The sequence below is a fragment of the Phaseolus vulgaris genome, chromosome 4, assembly GCF_051622355.1.
Source record: "Phaseolus vulgaris cultivar YP4 chromosome 4, ASM5162235v1, whole genome shotgun sequence".
Taxonomy (NCBI): Eukaryota; Viridiplantae; Streptophyta; class Magnoliopsida; order Fabales; family Fabaceae; genus Phaseolus; species Phaseolus vulgaris.
In genome coordinates, this window is record NC_143501.1 from 24,415,764 (window position 1) to 24,435,198 (window position 19,435).

General features: G+C 34.3%; 1 protein-coding gene across 2 annotated transcripts; it reads right to left on the reverse strand.

The window, feature by feature from the left end:
- Positions 1–14,513, reverse strand: LOC137837473 (NAD(P)-binding Rossmann-fold superfamily protein). 2 transcript variants are annotated; one of them, XM_068646462.2, is made up of 10 exons: positions 14,323–14,513; positions 14,179–14,240; positions 12,933–13,052; positions 12,748–12,847; positions 12,468–12,548; positions 12,279–12,328; positions 12,025–12,175; positions 11,890–11,946; positions 1,061–1,182; positions 1–458 (listed from the first exon to the last, which is right to left on the reverse strand). In XM_068646462.2, exons 1-10 carry the CDS (start codon positions 14,395–14,397, stop codon positions 248–250), a joined length of 1,029 nt encoding a protein of 342 aa, XP_068502563.1. In that variant the 5' UTR covers positions 14,398–14,513; the 3' UTR covers positions 1–247. The 2 variants fall into 2 exon arrangements, with proteins under 2 accessions (XP_068502563.1, XP_090157425.1); XM_090301299.1 differs by lacking the exons at positions 1–458; positions 1,061–1,182 and adding an exon at positions 10,536–10,557 and having other exon boundaries at positions 14,323–14,481.
- Between the last annotated feature and the right edge of the window lie 4,922 nt (positions 14,514–19,435).

Sequence of the window (19,435 nt, forward strand, 5' to 3'; positions counted from 1 at the left end):
TTCAAGAGGAAAAACACAATTCATCTCATTCTTTCTATTATTCTCTCAAATAAGATAAAAGGAATGACATGTAAGAACAAATGAAATCCATCCAAATAAGTAGTTTGTACATCTCAGAAATCTGGTTTGGTTGGAAAAGAAGACCTTAGTTTATTGCTGAAAACAATTTTAAATGATTCCATAACTATAGAAATGTTATGATTAATTGCAACCCAGGTGTCTAATGTCAGGGAAAAAAAGTACATAATTAGCCAAAAGGATAGGCCATGGAATGAAGACTATGAACAACAGAGTCGATTATACCATGAGAATCACTGGTACCAGCAAATGTAAGGTGCTTTCGAGCTTCAGCTCTGTCAAAATAAAATGCACCTGATACCAGTTTCTCCTTTGGTTGTAATGTCAACCATATGACTGTGTCGGCACCTTCTTCACTTGTTCTAAGCTTCCCTGAAAGACTGTAAATAATTGAATCAATTATAGGTTATTCCAATGGTGCCAACAATAGTTTACTTTCTTTTCTATGTTGACTCTTTAAGTAATTTCAAGGATAAATACTTAAAGTTTAAGCAAGTAGGTGCATACTATTTGGACTTAAAAAATGTGCTGTAATTTAATTTAGACCTATTTAGACAAACATCCCCCGTTAGAACTTTTAAGAAAAAAAAATTAAAGTAACTTTCCAACAAGTTAAAATTAGTTTATACATAAACTATTTGTTGAAGTTCTCTCGTAGTTGCTCTCAATTTTACTTTTAATAAAGAAGCTCATCCAAACAAAGCCTTAATAATAAACACCAAGAGGTAACAAGAATCAAATCCATGCCTTGTTCATTTATGGTTTTTCTTAATTTTGGGAAAAATCATTCCAGTGTTCTCAGAGGAAGTTGTCAATAAAAAATTGTTAATTCCCCCAAATAAGCTAATTCAAATAGGAAGGTACATAGAAAGCTTTGTACTGAGTCAAAAATCAACTCTGTATGTGAATGGTTTCCTTGTCCAATGTCTTACAGCAATAGTCAATATATTCTATGTACAATTATAGCAGTAACAATGCTTACGATTTCGAGAAGCTTGGCAAACTCTTTGCAACCCCAGGAGTCTCAGCCCAACCTGGGTGCATTGAGTAAAATCCTATCCCTTTGTTCTCATATGTTTTGGCCCATTTTTCTGTTAATGCAACCTTCCATATCAGATATAGACACGATTAGTAATCTTACAAAAATACAGACATGAAAAAAGCATCTAAGATTAGTGTAATCTATTTTAATTGCCTCCAAGATTCCATATAGGAAATAAGGATCTAAAACATATGAAATGCACAGACATGAGCAAACAAAATCTATTTCACTTGCTATCAGAGTACTAGTACTGACTTTGTTTTTGTTTGTATGAATATATAGAGAGGGTTATGCATGACAAAATTGATGATTATCGTTCTCTTCTACTACAAACAAGTAATCCATATGGTATCACAAGTTATGAAAATAGTTAAAAGCTCTTAAAGCAAATGAAGAACAGCCTTGGCAACTAGAATGATGTGACACTTTTTATGTAGAGTGTACCAATTGAAGGTAGTTCGAATATAACTACATAAATCACAATACACTCATCTAATTGGTTAAGCCCAAAGCTTATACACTTCAGAATAGAGTCAACTTTTGAAAACTAAGAACTAGATAGATACAGTGCTCATAGCACCAACTGAATACACAAGACTCAATTTTTCCAACAATAAATTACATAAGCAGACCTATGAGTTAGTCGATAATTCAATCGAGTTTAACAGTTTATGCATGGTTAGTTATCTGACGGACATGAGCAATACGCTTGGTTCAAATTAAAGTATCATTATTAGACACACTGAGTTTGACAAATTATAAAAGAATATAAGTAGTTAACAAAAACTTGTGAACACATCACAGTTGATGGATAGAAGCACTTCCTTCTGGTAACCATACAGATATTTTTCTGGAGGTCTACCACCTAATATTTGTCAAGCCATACCATATATGGGTGCCTAAATTTATACGGATCATTAACTGGGAGGTGCAGACAACAAATAATCCTATAAAGCAAGATTGTTGAAGGAACAAAAAGAATTCCAATACTTGTGGGGAGAAAATCAAACCAAAAGAATCACACATGGTAGCATTATCGTGTATTGCGTAAGTTCCCCTTCGATTCTTCAAACTACTCTCGTAGCATTATCGTGTCGTCTTCTGCGAACTTCATATGGGTTGTCAAGGCCACCGCACCCAACATGTTCAGGGAAGATCACCCCAAAAGCAATTTGTAAGTTGAAGATGCGTTAACAATTATGTACTTGATGGTAATCGTCTTGGTCGCGCTTTCATCGGAGAAGGTTGTCCTCAGCTCAACGTACCCTCATACTTCTACCTGATCTCCTGCGAAGCCGACCAAACACCCATCGTATGGCCTCAACTGGTCAAGGGATAACTGCAAGTTGGTGAACGTTCCCAGAACATCACATCAGTTGAGCTCCCCTGATCGACCAAGACTTTGTGCGTGCACCTTCTGCCCTACAGTGACGACATATATCACCACTGAATCATCTTCATGAGGAACCAAGTCTTCCAGGTCAGAACTCGTGAAGCAGAGAGTGGGTTCTAGAGGATGATCAAGTCTACTCGTATCCAGGGACATCACTGCTCGCGCGAATCGTTTACGTTTGGAAGTCGAGCTTCCTCCTCCGGAAAATCCTCCCGAGATGGTGTTCAGCTCTCCGTGGACCGGTGTCTCATGTGTTTGGTCCCTGATAGCAACTTTGCACCAGGCATCTCTTTGCGACCCCATGTTCTGATCCGTCTTTTGGGGAAACTTTAGTTTGTCTGCTACCCCTGGCATACTCAGGAGTGGTTTATAGGATACTCGGAATTTGGGCCGAGTTGTTGATTCTTCCCTGGCCTTCACCTTGGGCTCATCTTTCTTGGTTACATATGGTATGTGCCTCGAGTTTGTTCTCTTCTCGGCGGAGGTTTCATTGACCCGCAGGGGCCAATCTCGATTGCTCTCCTTAGGCTTAGATTGCCTTGAGTGAGAGTTGTCGTTCTTCCTAGGTACGACCTCTTTCGCCTCGATGTGGGCGACAACTCATTCACGTACCTCGAAAAATGCCTCCGCTAGATTCCTAATTAACGAATCACTGAACGGTCCTGCTGCCATCTCTTGTTCAAAGGCGGGGATCATCATCTCTTCATCATGTGTTTGAAGTCTTACCCTGACCATGCAGAACCTATTTAGATAATCTTTCAGTGCCTCTCCCTCCCTTTGTCTAATGCTAAAAAGGTTGTACAACCTCGGGGGCTTGACCTTGTTGACCGATAACTGTTCTCTAAACATCCTGGAGAACTGAGGGAAAGAGGTGATTTGACCATCCGGGATCCCACTAAACCATTGTAGGGTTGTGCCTGTAAAAGTGCCAATGAACATCTTACATCGGATGGCGTCCGATCCTTCAAAGGATGATCATTTGAGCATTGAATGTCATGAGATGATTTTCAGGGTCCTCTACTCCCATGAAAAAGGCGATTTTAGGCATGATATAGTGAGGTGGCACGGGCTCATCCATAATTTCCTGCGATAATTGATGGAAGAGGGCCAAGCTGAACCTCCCATGAAAGACAAGAGCCAAGACAAGAGCGTCTAGAGCCAAGCCAAGAGCGTCTAGAGCCAAACCAAGAGCGTCTAGGACCAAGGCAAAAGCGTCTAGGACAAGGGCAAGAGCACATAGGACCAATTACTAGGTCCATGGCCAAGAGACTAAACGAAGACTTGGACCAAGCTACGGATGGAAGAGATACTTATTTGTATATGTTCCATGAAGGCCCATCAAGTGTAGCTTAGTCTTAATTGTGGTGTAAATAGCATAGCCTTGTGAACCTTTGTTTAATTTCTGCAAATTAGGATTAAGGAGGAGTTAACCTAGATTAGCTACGGTTTCTAGAACCTCCCCACTAATCTAGGACCGGCCATGTGCAAGTTAGAAGGCCATGTGCACCCATGTGCCATGTGCCTCTATGTGCTACTCTTTTACATTTCATTTGGCTTGCATTTGCTCATCATTTAGATCATCATTTTCGGTCCTCCTTAGCCTATAAAAAGAGGAGCCAACCTCATGTATTTCAAGATTAAATTGAGTATTGTTATGCTGCCAAACTTGAGTCATACCTTACTCCTTGCCTAGAATCTAGGTTTTAGTCTTCAATCCTTACACCTTCAAAGGGGCTGGCCGAACCTCCCTAATCTCACACTCTTCATGCACCTTCAAGGCACCCACACTTCCTAGGAAGGCCTTGTTCCATCAACAACCATAAGCTTCCGCAAATTCACCCTAATTTCCACCAAGAAGAAGACCTCAATGCCATCAATAATGACTTGGGATTATCTCTCGATGACGAGTTCAGAGATTGTTCCCTGGTGGAACGATGGTCACGTCGGTGCAGGCTCTTCCGCAATTCCTCATTGGTTTTGCACAACTCCTCATTGGTTTGCACGTGTTCCCCATAGTTATCCGAGAGGCCTCGATTTCTGCCATCGTACGATCTTGCAGAAGCTTTTGCTCAGCTCATGCTTCCTGCTCGGCCTTGGCTTCTTCTTGGATTCGCTCTTGCTCTCTTTGATATTCTTCGTTCGCCTCTTGGAAGACCCTCATGGACTCCATGAGTTGTTGTAAGGCGAGGGCATCGCTTCCTTTGGATCCCAACAGGCCTTGTCTTGTGTTTCTCATCATGTCAGAAGGCTCAGTCACAAATGTGGATGGGATCAAGTATTATCGGGCCGCACGGAGGCGCCAAATGTTCTCGTCGGTTGACCTCGGACGCATTGGGTGGGCGAGCTCCTCTTTACTCTTGTCTCCATTTGGTGCTCCAAGATGTCGCTCCACTGGGACAAAGTGGGTTCTACGTGTTGATCACACTCCGACGATCAAGTTAGTGAGAGCATACAAAATAAATATTCAGTGTCAGTCTCAAGTATTCAGAAACAGCATACCTTTATTAGGGGTCTCAACCCCTTTTATAGATATCCCTTCAACAGTTTTCTCCAATCTCAACAGAGTAAGATTTCAACAGGGAGAATATAATCTCAAAAGAAAACATATAATCATAATAGAAAAACATATTGCCTACATGCACCTTTATCTTCGGGTGCTTAACAACAATAAAACATTTTGTTCACATGTACCTTTATCTTCAGGTGCTAACCACTATATTCCCAACAACTTTTATTTATATTTAATTAGCATATATAATATAACCAATCTGAATATTCCTTCTATTTAATTATCTTTTTTGAGCTGTCTACCAGCATCTGGGCCTAGCTCATGGTCCACCCTTTGGGCCCATACTGGCCCCAAAACCAAGCTGACCTAAACGCTTGGACCGAGCCGAGCTCCTGGCCAATACACTACCAATGGGGTACATGTTGATCCCACATCTGATATCTCTATTTGATGTGGGATCACCAACACTTTTCACTTATTATTTATATACACTAGCATGTCCCACTTCTCAAATACAACTGGTTCAAAAATGTTGGGTTTGTTGACAAAAAGAATTTTCTATGAAATGCAATTCATAAGATAAGTTCAAGAGGTTCTTGTGCCTCCTAACAATTCATAACTCCACAACCTTATTCTCCACCAGCTAGGTATAATATAGCCTATAACTCTTTCCTAATAATCTTGAATAGATTCCCACCGTGATAGCAACCTTCTAACTGTACTAACTGTCACTTCAGTTTATTTGCCCCTAATCATTAGCTGGCCAAGTCAAACCTTTATTCCCTACATAAACCCTTTCAATTAGGGGTTTGCTTTTGTTAAATCCAAGACGAACAGAACCTAGTTTAAGTTTTGATTAGTGCAAACAAATATTTGTTTTCATCTAAGAATAGACAATATTGTTTGTCTTAATAAAGTCTTCTTCTCGCGCATAAATATATCAGTGGAAAGAAATAGATGAAATATATTTCTGAGATATCTTACAAATGTGATTACAGTCTCTATTTATAGACTGTTTTACAACCTAATTAAAGAAAGAAATAATAGGCAATGAAAGCCAGAAATAATGAGTGTTTAAAGCTGTACAAATCAAATAAAATCAAATCACTAACAAATCTGTCCTAATAAATATAAAATGGAATCTGCACTTAATTATAACATAATTCTCCTGATTATGCAACACTCCCCCTCAAGTTGGTGAATGTATATCTATCATTCCCAACTTGCAAGTAAGATCTTCGAATTGTTTTGTGGGAAGTCCCTTAGTAAACATATCTGCCAATTGGAGTCTTGAAGGGATGTACTCAGTGGCTATAAGACCATCATCCAACTTCTCTTTAATAAAGTGTCGGTCTATCTCTACGTGCTTTGTTCAATCATGTTGAACCGGATTGTGTGCAATACTGATAGCGGACTTATTATCACATGCTAAACCCATAGGAGCTTCATATTTTATTTTTAGGTCATCAAGTATGATCTTCATCCATAAGAATTCACACACCCCTTGAGCCATGGCTCTAAATTCTGCCTCTGCACTTGATCTTGCAACTACATTTTGCTTCTTGCTCCTCCATGTCACCAGATTTCCACCCAAGAACATGCAGTAGCCTATGGTGGATCTCCTATCAATAATCGATCCTGCATAGTCATCATCAGTATATACTTTCATGGATAAGTTTTCCCCCTTTTTGAATAGCAATCCTTTTCCTGGAGAGGCTTTTAAGTACTAAATAATTTTATCTACTGCCTGCAAGTGTCTTTCTCTTGGATCATGCATAAATTGACTAACCACACTAACTGCATAGGCTATATCTGGCCTAGTGTGTGAAAGATAAATGAGTTTTCCCACAAGTCTTTGATATTGTGTCTTCTCCACTTTTGGGTTTTCCTCATCATTCCCAATCCTATGATTTTGCTCTATTGGCACTCCAGTGGGCTTACAACCCAACTTACCAATCTCTTTGAGAAGATCAAGGATGTATTTCCTTTGAGAAATAAAGATGCCCTGTCTCGAGTAAGCAACCTCTATCCCAAGGAAATACTTCAACTTCCCAAGATCCTTCATTTCAAATTGAACAGCTAGTCTCTCCCTCAAATTTTGTTTTTCAATCTCATCATCACCTGTAATAATCATATCATCTACATAGACCAAAAGTAGAGTGAGTTTACCATTCTGAGAATGTTTTATAAACAGAGTATGGTCACCTAGGCTTTGTCGGTACCCCAAAGATACCATAGCTTGAGTAAACCTTCCAAACCAAGCACGAGGTGATTGTTTAAAACCATATAGGGCCTTCTTAAGTCTGCACGCCTTATTCCCTTCATTAACAATACCATAACCAGGTGGAATCTCCATGTATACTTCTTCCTCCAAGCTTCCATGCAAGAAGGCATTTTTAACATCAAATTGATGCATTGCCCAACCAAAGTGTGCTGCCAGGGAGAGAATAATCCTGACGGTATTCATTTTTGCCACTGGAGCAAAAGTCTCCTCATAATCGATCCCATAGGTTTGAGTGTACCCTTTTGCAACCAACCTTGCTTTATACCGATCCAGTGTGCCATCAGACTTATACTTAACTGTGTATATCCACCTACAACCCACTGCTTTCTTATCTTTTGGTCTCTCTACAATCTCCCAAGTCTCATTCCTTTCTAACGCGCTCATTTCTTCATTCATGGCTCGAATCCAGTTCTCATCTTTCAAGGCTTCTTGTACCGATGTAGGGATTTTGATAGAATCAATAGCTGAAAGAAAACTCTGGTGCTGCATAGAAAGTTTTTCTGTAGACACAAATTGGGATATAGGATATTTGACACAAGATCTTTTTTCTTTTCTCAAGGCAATAGGTAAATCATTTAGGTTAGGTTCAAAACCAGTATTTAAGGTGTCCTCAAGAGTCTCACTGGTATGAGTTCTTACCTCCGGTTCAGACAATTGAAGTTGTTGTTCGACCAGGACGGGTTCTTGTTGCCTTCGCTGATATTGTTTTCCAAAATATTTGTCTTCATTATTCTTCTCTGATAATGATGTTGGTGCAGGGTCTTTGTCATCCTCCCTAAGAACGAAATCCTGCAACAAAGGAAAAGGTGGCAACTCAAGGTCCTCAGCTTCTTGAATACTCTCCCCCTGAAGCTGAGAACTAGGAAAGAAAGACTCTGTTTCATGGAAGGTGACATCTTTGGAAATATAAACTTTACGACTTTGAGGATGATAACATTTGTACCCCTTTTTGTTGGGGGCATAACCGATGAAGACACATTTGATGGAACGAGGATCTAACTTACCCCGATAAGGACTATGAACATGGACAAAAGCAGGACAACCAAAGACACGATTCTGAAGACTATTCAACATGGGAATAGAAGGATAGAATGTGGTCATAACCTGAATAGGAGTAACACCCTCTAGAACCCGAGAGGGTAATCTATTAATCAAATAAGTGGCAGTCAGAACTGCTTCCCCCCAGTAAGATCTAGGAACAAATGTTTGGAAAAGTAAAGCTCGAGTAACCTCAAGGAGATGACGATTTTTCCTTTCAGCAACCCCATTTTGTTGAGGAGTGTCCACACAGGTTAATTCATGAACAACTCCATTTTCCTCAAGGAACTTGGAAAGGTTTTGGTTCACATATTCTCTTCCATTATCAAAACGCAATCTCTTAATTGGACTTTCAAATTGTGTTTGAATCATTCTGTAAAACTTTACAAACAAGTGAAAAACTTCAGACTTATCTTTCATGAGGAATATCTAAGTAACCCGAGTACAATCATCAATAAATGAAACAAACCATTTTGCACCCGAGATATTAGGAATAGGTGAAGGTCCCCATACATCTAAATGAATAAGATCAAAAGGTTTAGAACTTTTATTACCATTGGGAGGAAAAGTTGTCCGATGGTGTTTAGCAAACTGACAAACATCACAATGAAATGACTCAGCAGACACTTTTGTAAATAAAACAGGAAATAAGGACTTTAGGGTACTAAATGGAGGATGACCAAGACGTCTGTGTTGAAGCCATATCTGAGAGGATGACCAAGATTCACGACCTTGCTGAAGATTAGAAGTGTGTGCCTGTAGTCTAGCACCCTTTTTACTTTCTTCATATAACCCGTCCTGCTCTTTAGCAATTCCAATAGTCTTCCCCGTGGCAAGATCCTGAAAAACACAATGGGAAGGAGAAAATACCACTGCACAATTTAAATCTTGGGTAATCTTTTGAATAGACAAGAGGTTATTGGATAGTTTGGGAACATGAAGCACATTTTTTAAAGGAAATGAAGGTTGAAGGTGAATGTTACCACGACCATTAATGGGGGTAGTGGAACCATTAGCAACAGTAATATATGGCTTACCGGATAAAGTAGTGTAGGATGAAAAAGAAGAGGAATGAGGTGTCATATGATCAGTAGCACCAGAGTCTATAATCCAGATATTTTCAGTACTAGAAGCATTAAAGGATAAAAAACTAGAACTCTTACCACTCATAGTAAAGGAACAATAGTTAGATGGCTTACTAAGGGAGTCCATGAGAGTTCAAAACCAACTGAGTTTTTCAAATTGGCAAAATTTGATCCTATTCACACACACAAAAAATCCGCCGGAAAAATGTGGCGATTTCTGGCGGCCGGCGGCGGTTTCCGACGAGCAGTGGCAGTTCCGGCGAGCGACGGCAGTGGTGGTCGGTGGTGGTGGTCGGCGGTGGTGGTCAATGGCGGTGGCAGTAACGGTCAATGGTGCAAGGTGGTGGTGGTGGTCAATGGAGAAAGGATAAGGAAAATAGAAAGTTGCAGCAATGAAGGCTGTCCAAAAAAAAAAATAATTGCAGCAATGAAGGCTGTCAAGGAAAATGATTACAGCAATGAAGGCTAAAAAAAAAAAAATTGCGGAAGCAGAATCTCCTAGATCAGGAGCTCTGATACCAAGTGGAAAGAAATAGATGAAATATATTTCTGACATATCTTACAAATGTGATTACAGTCTCTATTTATAGACTGTTTTACAACCTAATTAAAGAAAGAAATAATAGGCAATGAAAGCCAGAAATAATGAGTGTTTAAAGCTGTACAAATCAAATAAAATCAAATCACTAACAAATCTGTCCTAATAAATATAAAATGGAATCTGCACTTAATTTTAACATAATTCTCCTGATTATGCAACAATATCATATGTAATTACGTCATCTATCTGGATTTTCCTTTTCATGCATCTGTTTAGCAGCATGTTGCATCTGATAAGTGTTATTAGAGTGACCATATGTTTGCATCATCTGCTTAAGCTACATCTGATATAAATATTCTCTCGTAATACACAGTTAAAGACTACATCTACTTAATCATTTCCAACAGAATGTCCTTGAAAAAGGCAATCATCTCCACTAGACTTTTCGTGCTTGGTCTTGAAGTTTAAAATACGCAAAAGTCAAGATATACAGAAACGAGTGATCTACAGAAGAAAAAACAACAAACTCTATGAACCACCTACAAAATCTGAGCCACCTACTTTCTGCACCAATTGTGAAGTGACTACTGCAGAAAAATGAGTAAAGTGTGCTATCAAAAAACGAGACCAATTGGTTAAAGACATTAAATGCCCTTATTAAAGAAACACACAGAGCACTTAATGCAAAACAATCAAGTACTACAGCGTTCACCACATGCAAGACAAAGAAAGAGAACCACTGAGACAACAGCTAGTTGAAGCTTCTCAGTATAAAAGGAGAAGAAGACATAGAAGTTACAAGGAAGGAACTCTTTCGCTATTAAAAATTTCATCTTCTTCCAAGCAAATATTTTCTTTTCTATAAATAGCTCTTTACTCTTTTGCATATCCAGAGAGTATTTAAACTTAGTATGCCATATCTTGTACTCATCTTTCAGGACCTAAAACCTATGTCAAGATTGGGCAAAACTTTTATCTTTTTGTAAGAACACCATTATCTATAATCCAAGAGCATATTGTTTGTGAAAGAATAATTGTGTGGTTAGCTTAGAGAAGCTAAGTAAAGAATACTTGTGTTGTAGCTAAGAATACTAATGCTTAATAGTTGTTAGTGGAACTTGATTAGTTTGCTCAACAACTAGATGTAGTCTCACGTTAGACTTAATAAAATCACTTTAATCTTTTCTTCTCTTTATCTGCTTGTGATTTATTAAACTAACCTTGAGATTGTGTTTTATCATTTGTCAAAACAAGTTTAAACCAAGATCATCTGTTGTGCTTATTTTCATCTGCACACATATTAGACTCAGTCGGATTTCTCCTTCATTTATATAAAAGTGCAGACGATTGCTTCCCTTTTTTTGCAAAAAAGGTTTAAAAAAACTTTAAAAACACAATTCAGTCCCCTTGTGTTTTCTGCGTTTTATACTATCACTAACTAAATGGGTGGAGCCACATAATAGACACATATTTTGATTATTTGACCATCCCTTCATAGGATGGTAGTTCCATAAAACATGAAGACCAATTACAAGATTCTTTCTAAATTTCCTAGAAAAGCATGAAATTCCATTTGCTCTATTAAAACTATCTCCATTCAAATTATAATGGATCTTAACACAAAGGTAGATGATAATATTTAAAAGGTTAGGATGTTATAGGAAAACACATTTCTTACAACTGGAGGAAGTTAGCAAATCCATCGTCATCAATTACAATGTACACAAAGAAATAAGCTCACAAAAAACAATTGAAAGGTTAATGAAACAGTCAGTAATAGTTTCAGCAGCAAGCCCTCCCTTTAAAATCTGCAATTCCTTATATACTCTTTAGACCAGGTAAGATATTTCATCACAATTTAAAGTTATAACGTAAAACAAGAAATAAAAGTACCCAATGTAGTCATTAGCTTAACTGACCTGAACACGCTTGTTTCGAGCATATTGTTTAACCCCGTTAAAATTGCTGTCTGAATACTGGGTATAAACAACCAAATAAGTATGTCATAATCTTACAAATGATTGAGTAAGCTGACAATATCATAACACAGTTACCTGTAGATCTTTGGTCAAAGGAGAAGTATACATTCCACCAGAAGAAACTGTAATGACACGCGCATCAGGGGAAGCTTTCTCCAGTATTGGAACCATTAATTCTGTTATGGTGTAAGTTCCCAACACATTTACAGCAAAGTTCAACTCAAACCTGGACTATGACAAATTACATGAAAAGTCACCAAATCAAATCAGGGGTTATACAGGTAGAATTAACAATTTGTCTATTCCCGTAAGAAACAAAAATTACTCACCCTTCTGGTGTGGTGACTCGATTTTGCTCAAGTATGCCGGCATTGTTAACCTTGATGCAAGAAATTATGTCCACATTAGATTTTACTCAAGAGAATAGGCTAACTTAATATAATTACCATGTCAATAAAGCTACATTACAATCATGTTGGGAAGTATTATATTTTGTTGAAATACAACAGAGAATTTACCAACACATGAAGTGGCACATTTCTTTTAGAAAACCTGGAAGTGAATGACTTGATCTCATTGACAGAAGAAAGGTCACAAATCTGCAAGATAAATTAGTTAGTCATATAATATCATAATGGATTAATTTCTAAATGATTTCAGTTTATCCACTAAACTGTGGGAAGTGCCATTATAAAGCTCATGTACAATGAATGGAATTAGAAAATTCTGATGTTTTTTATTTTGAAAGTTCAAAAGAAAAAAGGATTGATGAATTAAAATACAAGAGAAGAGTAATACCTCCAAATGAACATTTTGGTTGCCAGTTCTAGTTTGAATTTCAGAAAGAGCAGCCTCTCCTCTCTCCTTATTACGACATACAAGATAGACAGTTGCACCACTGGTGAAAATCATTAACAATATCACATAATTACAAACTTAAGAGAATAAAATTCCAAAAACAAACTTAAGAGAAAGTTCAAAACCGCTTTGCTAGACCCTCAGCCGTTGCATAGCCAATTCCAGAGTTAGCACCAGTAACAATGCAATTTTTCCCAGGCATTTGTATTTCCATGTCCTCTGGTTTGAAGTTCCTAGAATGATCACTACAAAAATTTTGATTTATACATCAGCCAAGAACATAATGAGGCTAAATAAGAACAACACTAACAAAAGCTATCTGCTTTATATTATTCTTGTTGAAAATATATGCCTAAATATCTGTTATTTGAATTAGTTTTTAGGATACTTTTATGCTATGTTTTCAATTATTAAAATATTGTTAGATAAAGAGAAAGAAATATATATGTAGAGAGAGAGAGTCCATGAATAAAATATTGTTGAAGCTGTTCACATATTACACCTCTTATCCTTCTCAAATGTAAATTTAAGATATAAAAACCAACAATTATGCTTTCCTTTGGATCGGTTTCTGCTATTCAACTTAGACAATAACTAGTGGCCAATATTCTTCTTCATTCTCAATTTCTGCTAGTGTTTTTGTTATGCAATTTTCAAATATCTCAGAACCAGGGTCAGACTCAGTAACACACATATATTCAATCCCGTAAGTTCCCCAAATAATTCAAAAAATATATATAAACAAAGGGATAAAATATACTTTAGGCCATTCAAGATTTAGTCAAAATTTGTTTGTCTATACTATTAAAAAAATGTGGATTTGGTCCTTATATTTTTTAATTCAAGTGGATTTCGTCCCTAAATAAAAAAAAAAAATCAAGTATATGTTTAAACGAGCTTCTCTATAAACCCTTCCAAGGGAGAAAGAAATAAGAAGGATCAAAACGAATTTGACTTCTTTCTAAACTAAAATTAGCTTATATACAAAAATTAGAAGAATTATGAGATAACTTACACAAATTAGCTCATGTATACGCTAATTTGAGGTTATAATAAAGATCTTAGTTTTCTTCTTATAAAGAAATTAGTCCAAACAGATCTTATATGATTGAGACGAAAATCTACCACGTTCTAAAATTATGAGGACAAAACCATCAGTTTCAAAATATAGGGACTAAAACCAGTTCTGATCAAATCTGGAGATAACTGGAACACATTTGTTCCTTAACAAAATTATCACAATTCAAGTCCAGAGTTAATGTTGTTGAACCAAGCCACACATTCCTCAATCTTAAGAGTTAGATAGCATATAACATCATCATAATAATAATAATAATACTAAGTGAAAAAGAAATAACAAAAGGAACTCACAGGAAAGCAGCTTTGGTGAAATTTAGGTACCCAAAAACAGAAAAAGCCGTTTGTCTCCATGTCTGTTTGAAACAGAAAAGTATGAAGTTTAAAGCGCCAAAAAGAAGAAGCAATGCAAAAGTGAGTGGGAATTGAGAAGTTGACCTGGAGAAGAACCATGGCGAGTGTTACAGTGGAGAAGTGAAGTTGAAGTTGGAATTGAAACGTTCCATTCTTCATTAGCTAAGCTCACGCTGTGTTCCCGTACGTCGCATGTTTTGGAAGAAATTGGAGACAACAAACGACGTGGCAGAATCTTCACCACTATTTCAACAAATGACTTCTTAACCATCCTTAGCAATCGAAATATTTTCAATTCATGATTAATAATATTGTATAAGAAACTAAATAAAGATTTCCAAAATAATATCAATATCTAATTTTACATCATTAATGATTATATTCATATTACCGTAAACAATTTGTTTACTAACGAATCATTTACAACAAATGAAAAATAACAAATGTTTCATGTGATATAATTAATAAAAAACTGAAAAATAACATAAAATCTTAAGTAAAATTAAAAGAAAAGATATAACCTTAAGTCAAAAAGAAATAACGATATAAGGTTGAAGAGATATATTATAACATATGTGATTCTATTAATAGTAATTGTGTCGGGATGTTTTTACATAATTGAGTGCTTTTTAAAATGTAATTAAAAAATCATTTTTAATGTGTATCGTAATTCTATATCGTCTCTCAAATCACATCTATCTAATAATTATTTTATCGATTTTCATATCTTAAATTACTTTCGAGTTAATTTTCTTTAAGTTTGTTGGATTTTCTCGAGTTTTACTAATTTTTTTATTTTTATTTTTTTTAGATGCACGACATTTTTCGAGCCTTCTCAGTTTTTATGTTTCATACTTTATATTCCATTCAAATCTTGAAAAAAATTTCCAAACAGTTGCACCTGATAGAATAATTCTTAGAAATATGCATGTGTCAAGAGTCATTGAAGTTACTCTTTTCCCTAAAAATTTGTTATTGAAAATTCTTCACTGTAAGAGGTTCTTAGACTTGGTAACTTTATTCTTGTATTGATCTTGTAAGAGGTTATAGAAGATAAGCTTAAAGTGAACTACCCTGCCAAAATTCTTATCTACACTTTAAACACTATGTAAATATGTAAGTGAGAAAGTTATTTTCTAAACAATACTTATTGTATGCAATTTGGAGAAACAAATAAAATAATATTCATGTTATAAATCAAGAGTGATCATGAAAATATTTACATCTATTGATTGACAGTTAAATTTTATATGGGATGTTTCTTTCTGTACCTTGTCAAATTTGTCCCATCAATTAGGTGAATGACTAAAATACCTCATCTAATTCTTCATATTTTGAAAAAAAAAATTGGAAAAATTTATTTCGGAAAACACAATTTTTAAACGTGCATAGTACATTCTAAAATGTTTATTCCAAAATATATTTTATTAATTCTAGAATGTATGTTGAAGAAACATTATAAAAAAATAATTGAAAAGTCATTTTTAAGAGAGGTAAAAAAAGTATCTTCCATATTGGTGGGTGCAGGGAGAAATTTGTTGGGGGTGCAGTAAGAAGCATCCCTTGACATGTGATCAAGAACTGGAAATATTCTTAAGTTAGAATAAACCAGTATAGGTTGTTTCTCTCTACACCATATCATATGCACCCAACATTAAATTAAGTTGCAGAGGAGTTTTTTTTAATTGTGTTATGCATTTTGAGTGGAGGTGATGGTGGTGAATTGGTTCCTATGGTGGTGGAACGAAGTCATTATTATTAGGTGCGGTGCAAATTTTTTCTGAGATCAGGAAATCCATTTACGTTTTGTGTTTTAGCTAATAATGGTGTTGAAGAGTTACCAAATCCCGATATGTGGAAGGCTTCATGTTTGCTTACAGATGCATAAATCCAAAAGTGGTTGTTATATACTCTGAATTTGGATATCCGAAAAGTCATTTTCGTGCTTCATTTAAGCTTTCAGATGGTCATATCCAGAAGTAAGTTATGAGTTCTGAATTTCTACTAGTATATGGACCCGTGCAATGCACGGGAATATTTATAATATTTATTATTTAAATAAAAATATTATAATAATAAATCTATATATTAAAATTAAGAATTATTTTAGAGTAAATTAAAATTATAAATCAAAATTACATCAATTATTGAAGTATTAGTAAAGAAATAAGAAAAATCAAATCGATCAATTATTCAATTATTAGTAAACAATTAAGAATACATAAAAAAACAAAAATAAAAAATTGACCCAGTGTATTATATTTATTGTCATAGCAATGTATAAATATATTTAGATAGATGTTTTCTCAAATTTAAAAGGGAAGGCAGGTTTCCATAAATAGTAAAGTTTTGTTGTTGTGAATAATTGTGCTTTAGCGTTTTCTTTTTGAAATTGCCAATGGGTATTTTGTAGCCTGAGCATTTTCTTGTTCATCAAATTGGCAAAGGGTGTTTTGTATCTGCAAAATATAAAGCATACATAATCTTTTAGATACAATATTCATGAGGTAGTCATATATTCATAATTTTATAAGTCATATATTCATGTAGTTGTCTTATAGATGTTAACCACATAGAAAATGGTAAACACATTGTTTCAAAAACAGCAAGCCAGAACTTAAATGTATACACCTACATGTATGCATAATAATGTAAGTCACTGTATTCTGTTTTCATATTATTAAATAAAGACTTTTGACATAATAAATTGTAACATAATGCAATATCTCATTAATGATAGGAAATACTATTATAGAATAAATATGAACTTCATTACTTGTGGCCAAGTGTATTTAAGGCTCAATTAAGACAACAATAATTTCATGGGAAATGTAAATAAATTCGATAACAAAAGAAGTAAGATGTATTTTTAAATTCAAAGCTTTATAACAGAAAATATACTCAGTAAGAGAACAAAACATACTAAAAATAATACAAATGGACTACATAGTTGCTTTTCTTTAGGTGCTATAATATGAGGGTTGATCAATATTGTATTCAATGTCAACATATCTCATTTCGCATATGATGTTAATTGCATCATTGCAAAAAATAATAAATAAAAGAGAAATGTCAATAAAAGAATGGACAATTAATAGAATTATGTAAATATTGAAAATGAATAAGAATGATTTTGTACCTGTCATAGGTTTTTGTCTCAGTAGTTTAAAGAAATGTACTGCTCAAGTTAATAGTTATGAAACAAATAAGATAAAATAATATGATACAATAAATTTAATTAGCAAAAGTTCTATGGACTTTTGATGATTATGCTGCTTGTTTTTATAAACAAAGAACCATACAATTCATAATTATATAATATATAGATCTTTGTCCCCGTGTCCCCGTGTCCCCGTGTCCCCGTGTCAGTGTCTATGCTACAAAGATTAGTAGTCCACAAATTAATTATAAATAAAAAGGAATGACTAAATTTTTGCCATAACAAATACATTACAATAGAAAAAAAAAATTGAACAAATTTACATTATATAAATAATTATCTAATATTATGTTCCCATATAGTATTTACGAAGAAAATGAAGTACTATTCACCAACTTCATGTTAAGTTAATATGCAAAAATCTCTCAGAATAATTATTGCAATTAAAAAATTAATTCATTATATTATACCAAGTACACCTATAGTAAAAGTAATAAAAAATGTGTGGTCTTGCAAAAACATAGTTTAGGCGAAAATCATATTAAATTATGAAGTCACATTTTGTCATATAAATTAATACTTGTGCACATAAATCTTTATTGTCAATTTATATAATTCATAATTATATAATATATAGATTCGTGTCCCCGTGTCCCTGTGTCCCCGTGTCCCCGAGTCCCCGTGTCAGTGTCTATGCTACATAGATTAGTAGTCCACAAATTAATTATAAATAAAAAGGAATGAATAAATTTAACAAATACATTACAATAGAAAAAAAATAATTTGAACAAATTTACATTATATAAATAATTATCTAATATTATGTTCACATAAGAAATTTACGAAGAAGATGAAGTACTGTTGACCAACTTCATGCTAAGTTAATATGCAAAAATCTTTCAGAATAATTCTTGCAATTAAAAAATTAATTCATTATATTATACCAAGTACAATTATAGTAAAAGTAATAAAAAAAATGTGTGTTTATTCCATAAACATATTGTAGGCCAAAATCATATTAAATTATGAAGTCCCATTTTGTCATATAAATTAATACTTGTGCACATAAATCTTTATTGTCAATTTATATAATTCATAATTATATAATATATAGATCGGTGTCCCCAGTGTCTATGCTACATAGATTAGTAGTCCACAAATTAATTATAAATAAAAATGAATAAATAAATTTTTGCCATAACAAATACATTTCAATACAAAAAAATAATTTGAACAAATTTACATTATATAAGTAATTATCTAATATTATGTTCCCATAAGATATTTACGAAGAAAATGAAGTACTCTTCACCAACTTCATTCTAAGTTAATATGCAAAAATCTCTCAGAATAATTATTGCAATTAAAAAATTTATTCATTATATTATACCAAGTACACTTATAGTAAAAGTAATAAAAAAATGTGTGTTTCTTCGAGAAACATATTGTAGGCGAAAATCATATTAAATTATGAAGTCACATTTTGTCATATAAATTAATACTTGTGCACATAAATCTTTATTGTCAATTTATATAATTCATAATTGTATAATATATAGATACGTGTCCCCGTGTCAGTGTCTATGTTACATAGATTAGTAGTCCACAAATTAATTATAAATAAAAAGGAATGAATAAATTTTTGCCATAACAAATACATTACAATAGAAAAAAAAATTGAACAAATTTACATTATATAAATAACTATCTAATATTATGTTCCCATAAGATATTTACGAAGAAAATGAATTTACATTAAATAAAGGTCTTATGGTGAGGAGGATCACTTCACATGGAGCTGAATAAAACATAATCTAAGAAGTCGAGGGAAACCCCAATTAGTAAACTATTCATGAGTTGAAAAATCTAAATGACTGAAAACTTCATTTATTTAATGGTATTTGATATTTATAAATTTTCAATTAACGTTTATAAACTAAAATAACTTTTATTTGTGTAAAACATTAAATCATTTAATTTTTGTATTTATTTAAGAATTTGAATGAAATGCTATATAATAGTAATCTTGGACATTTT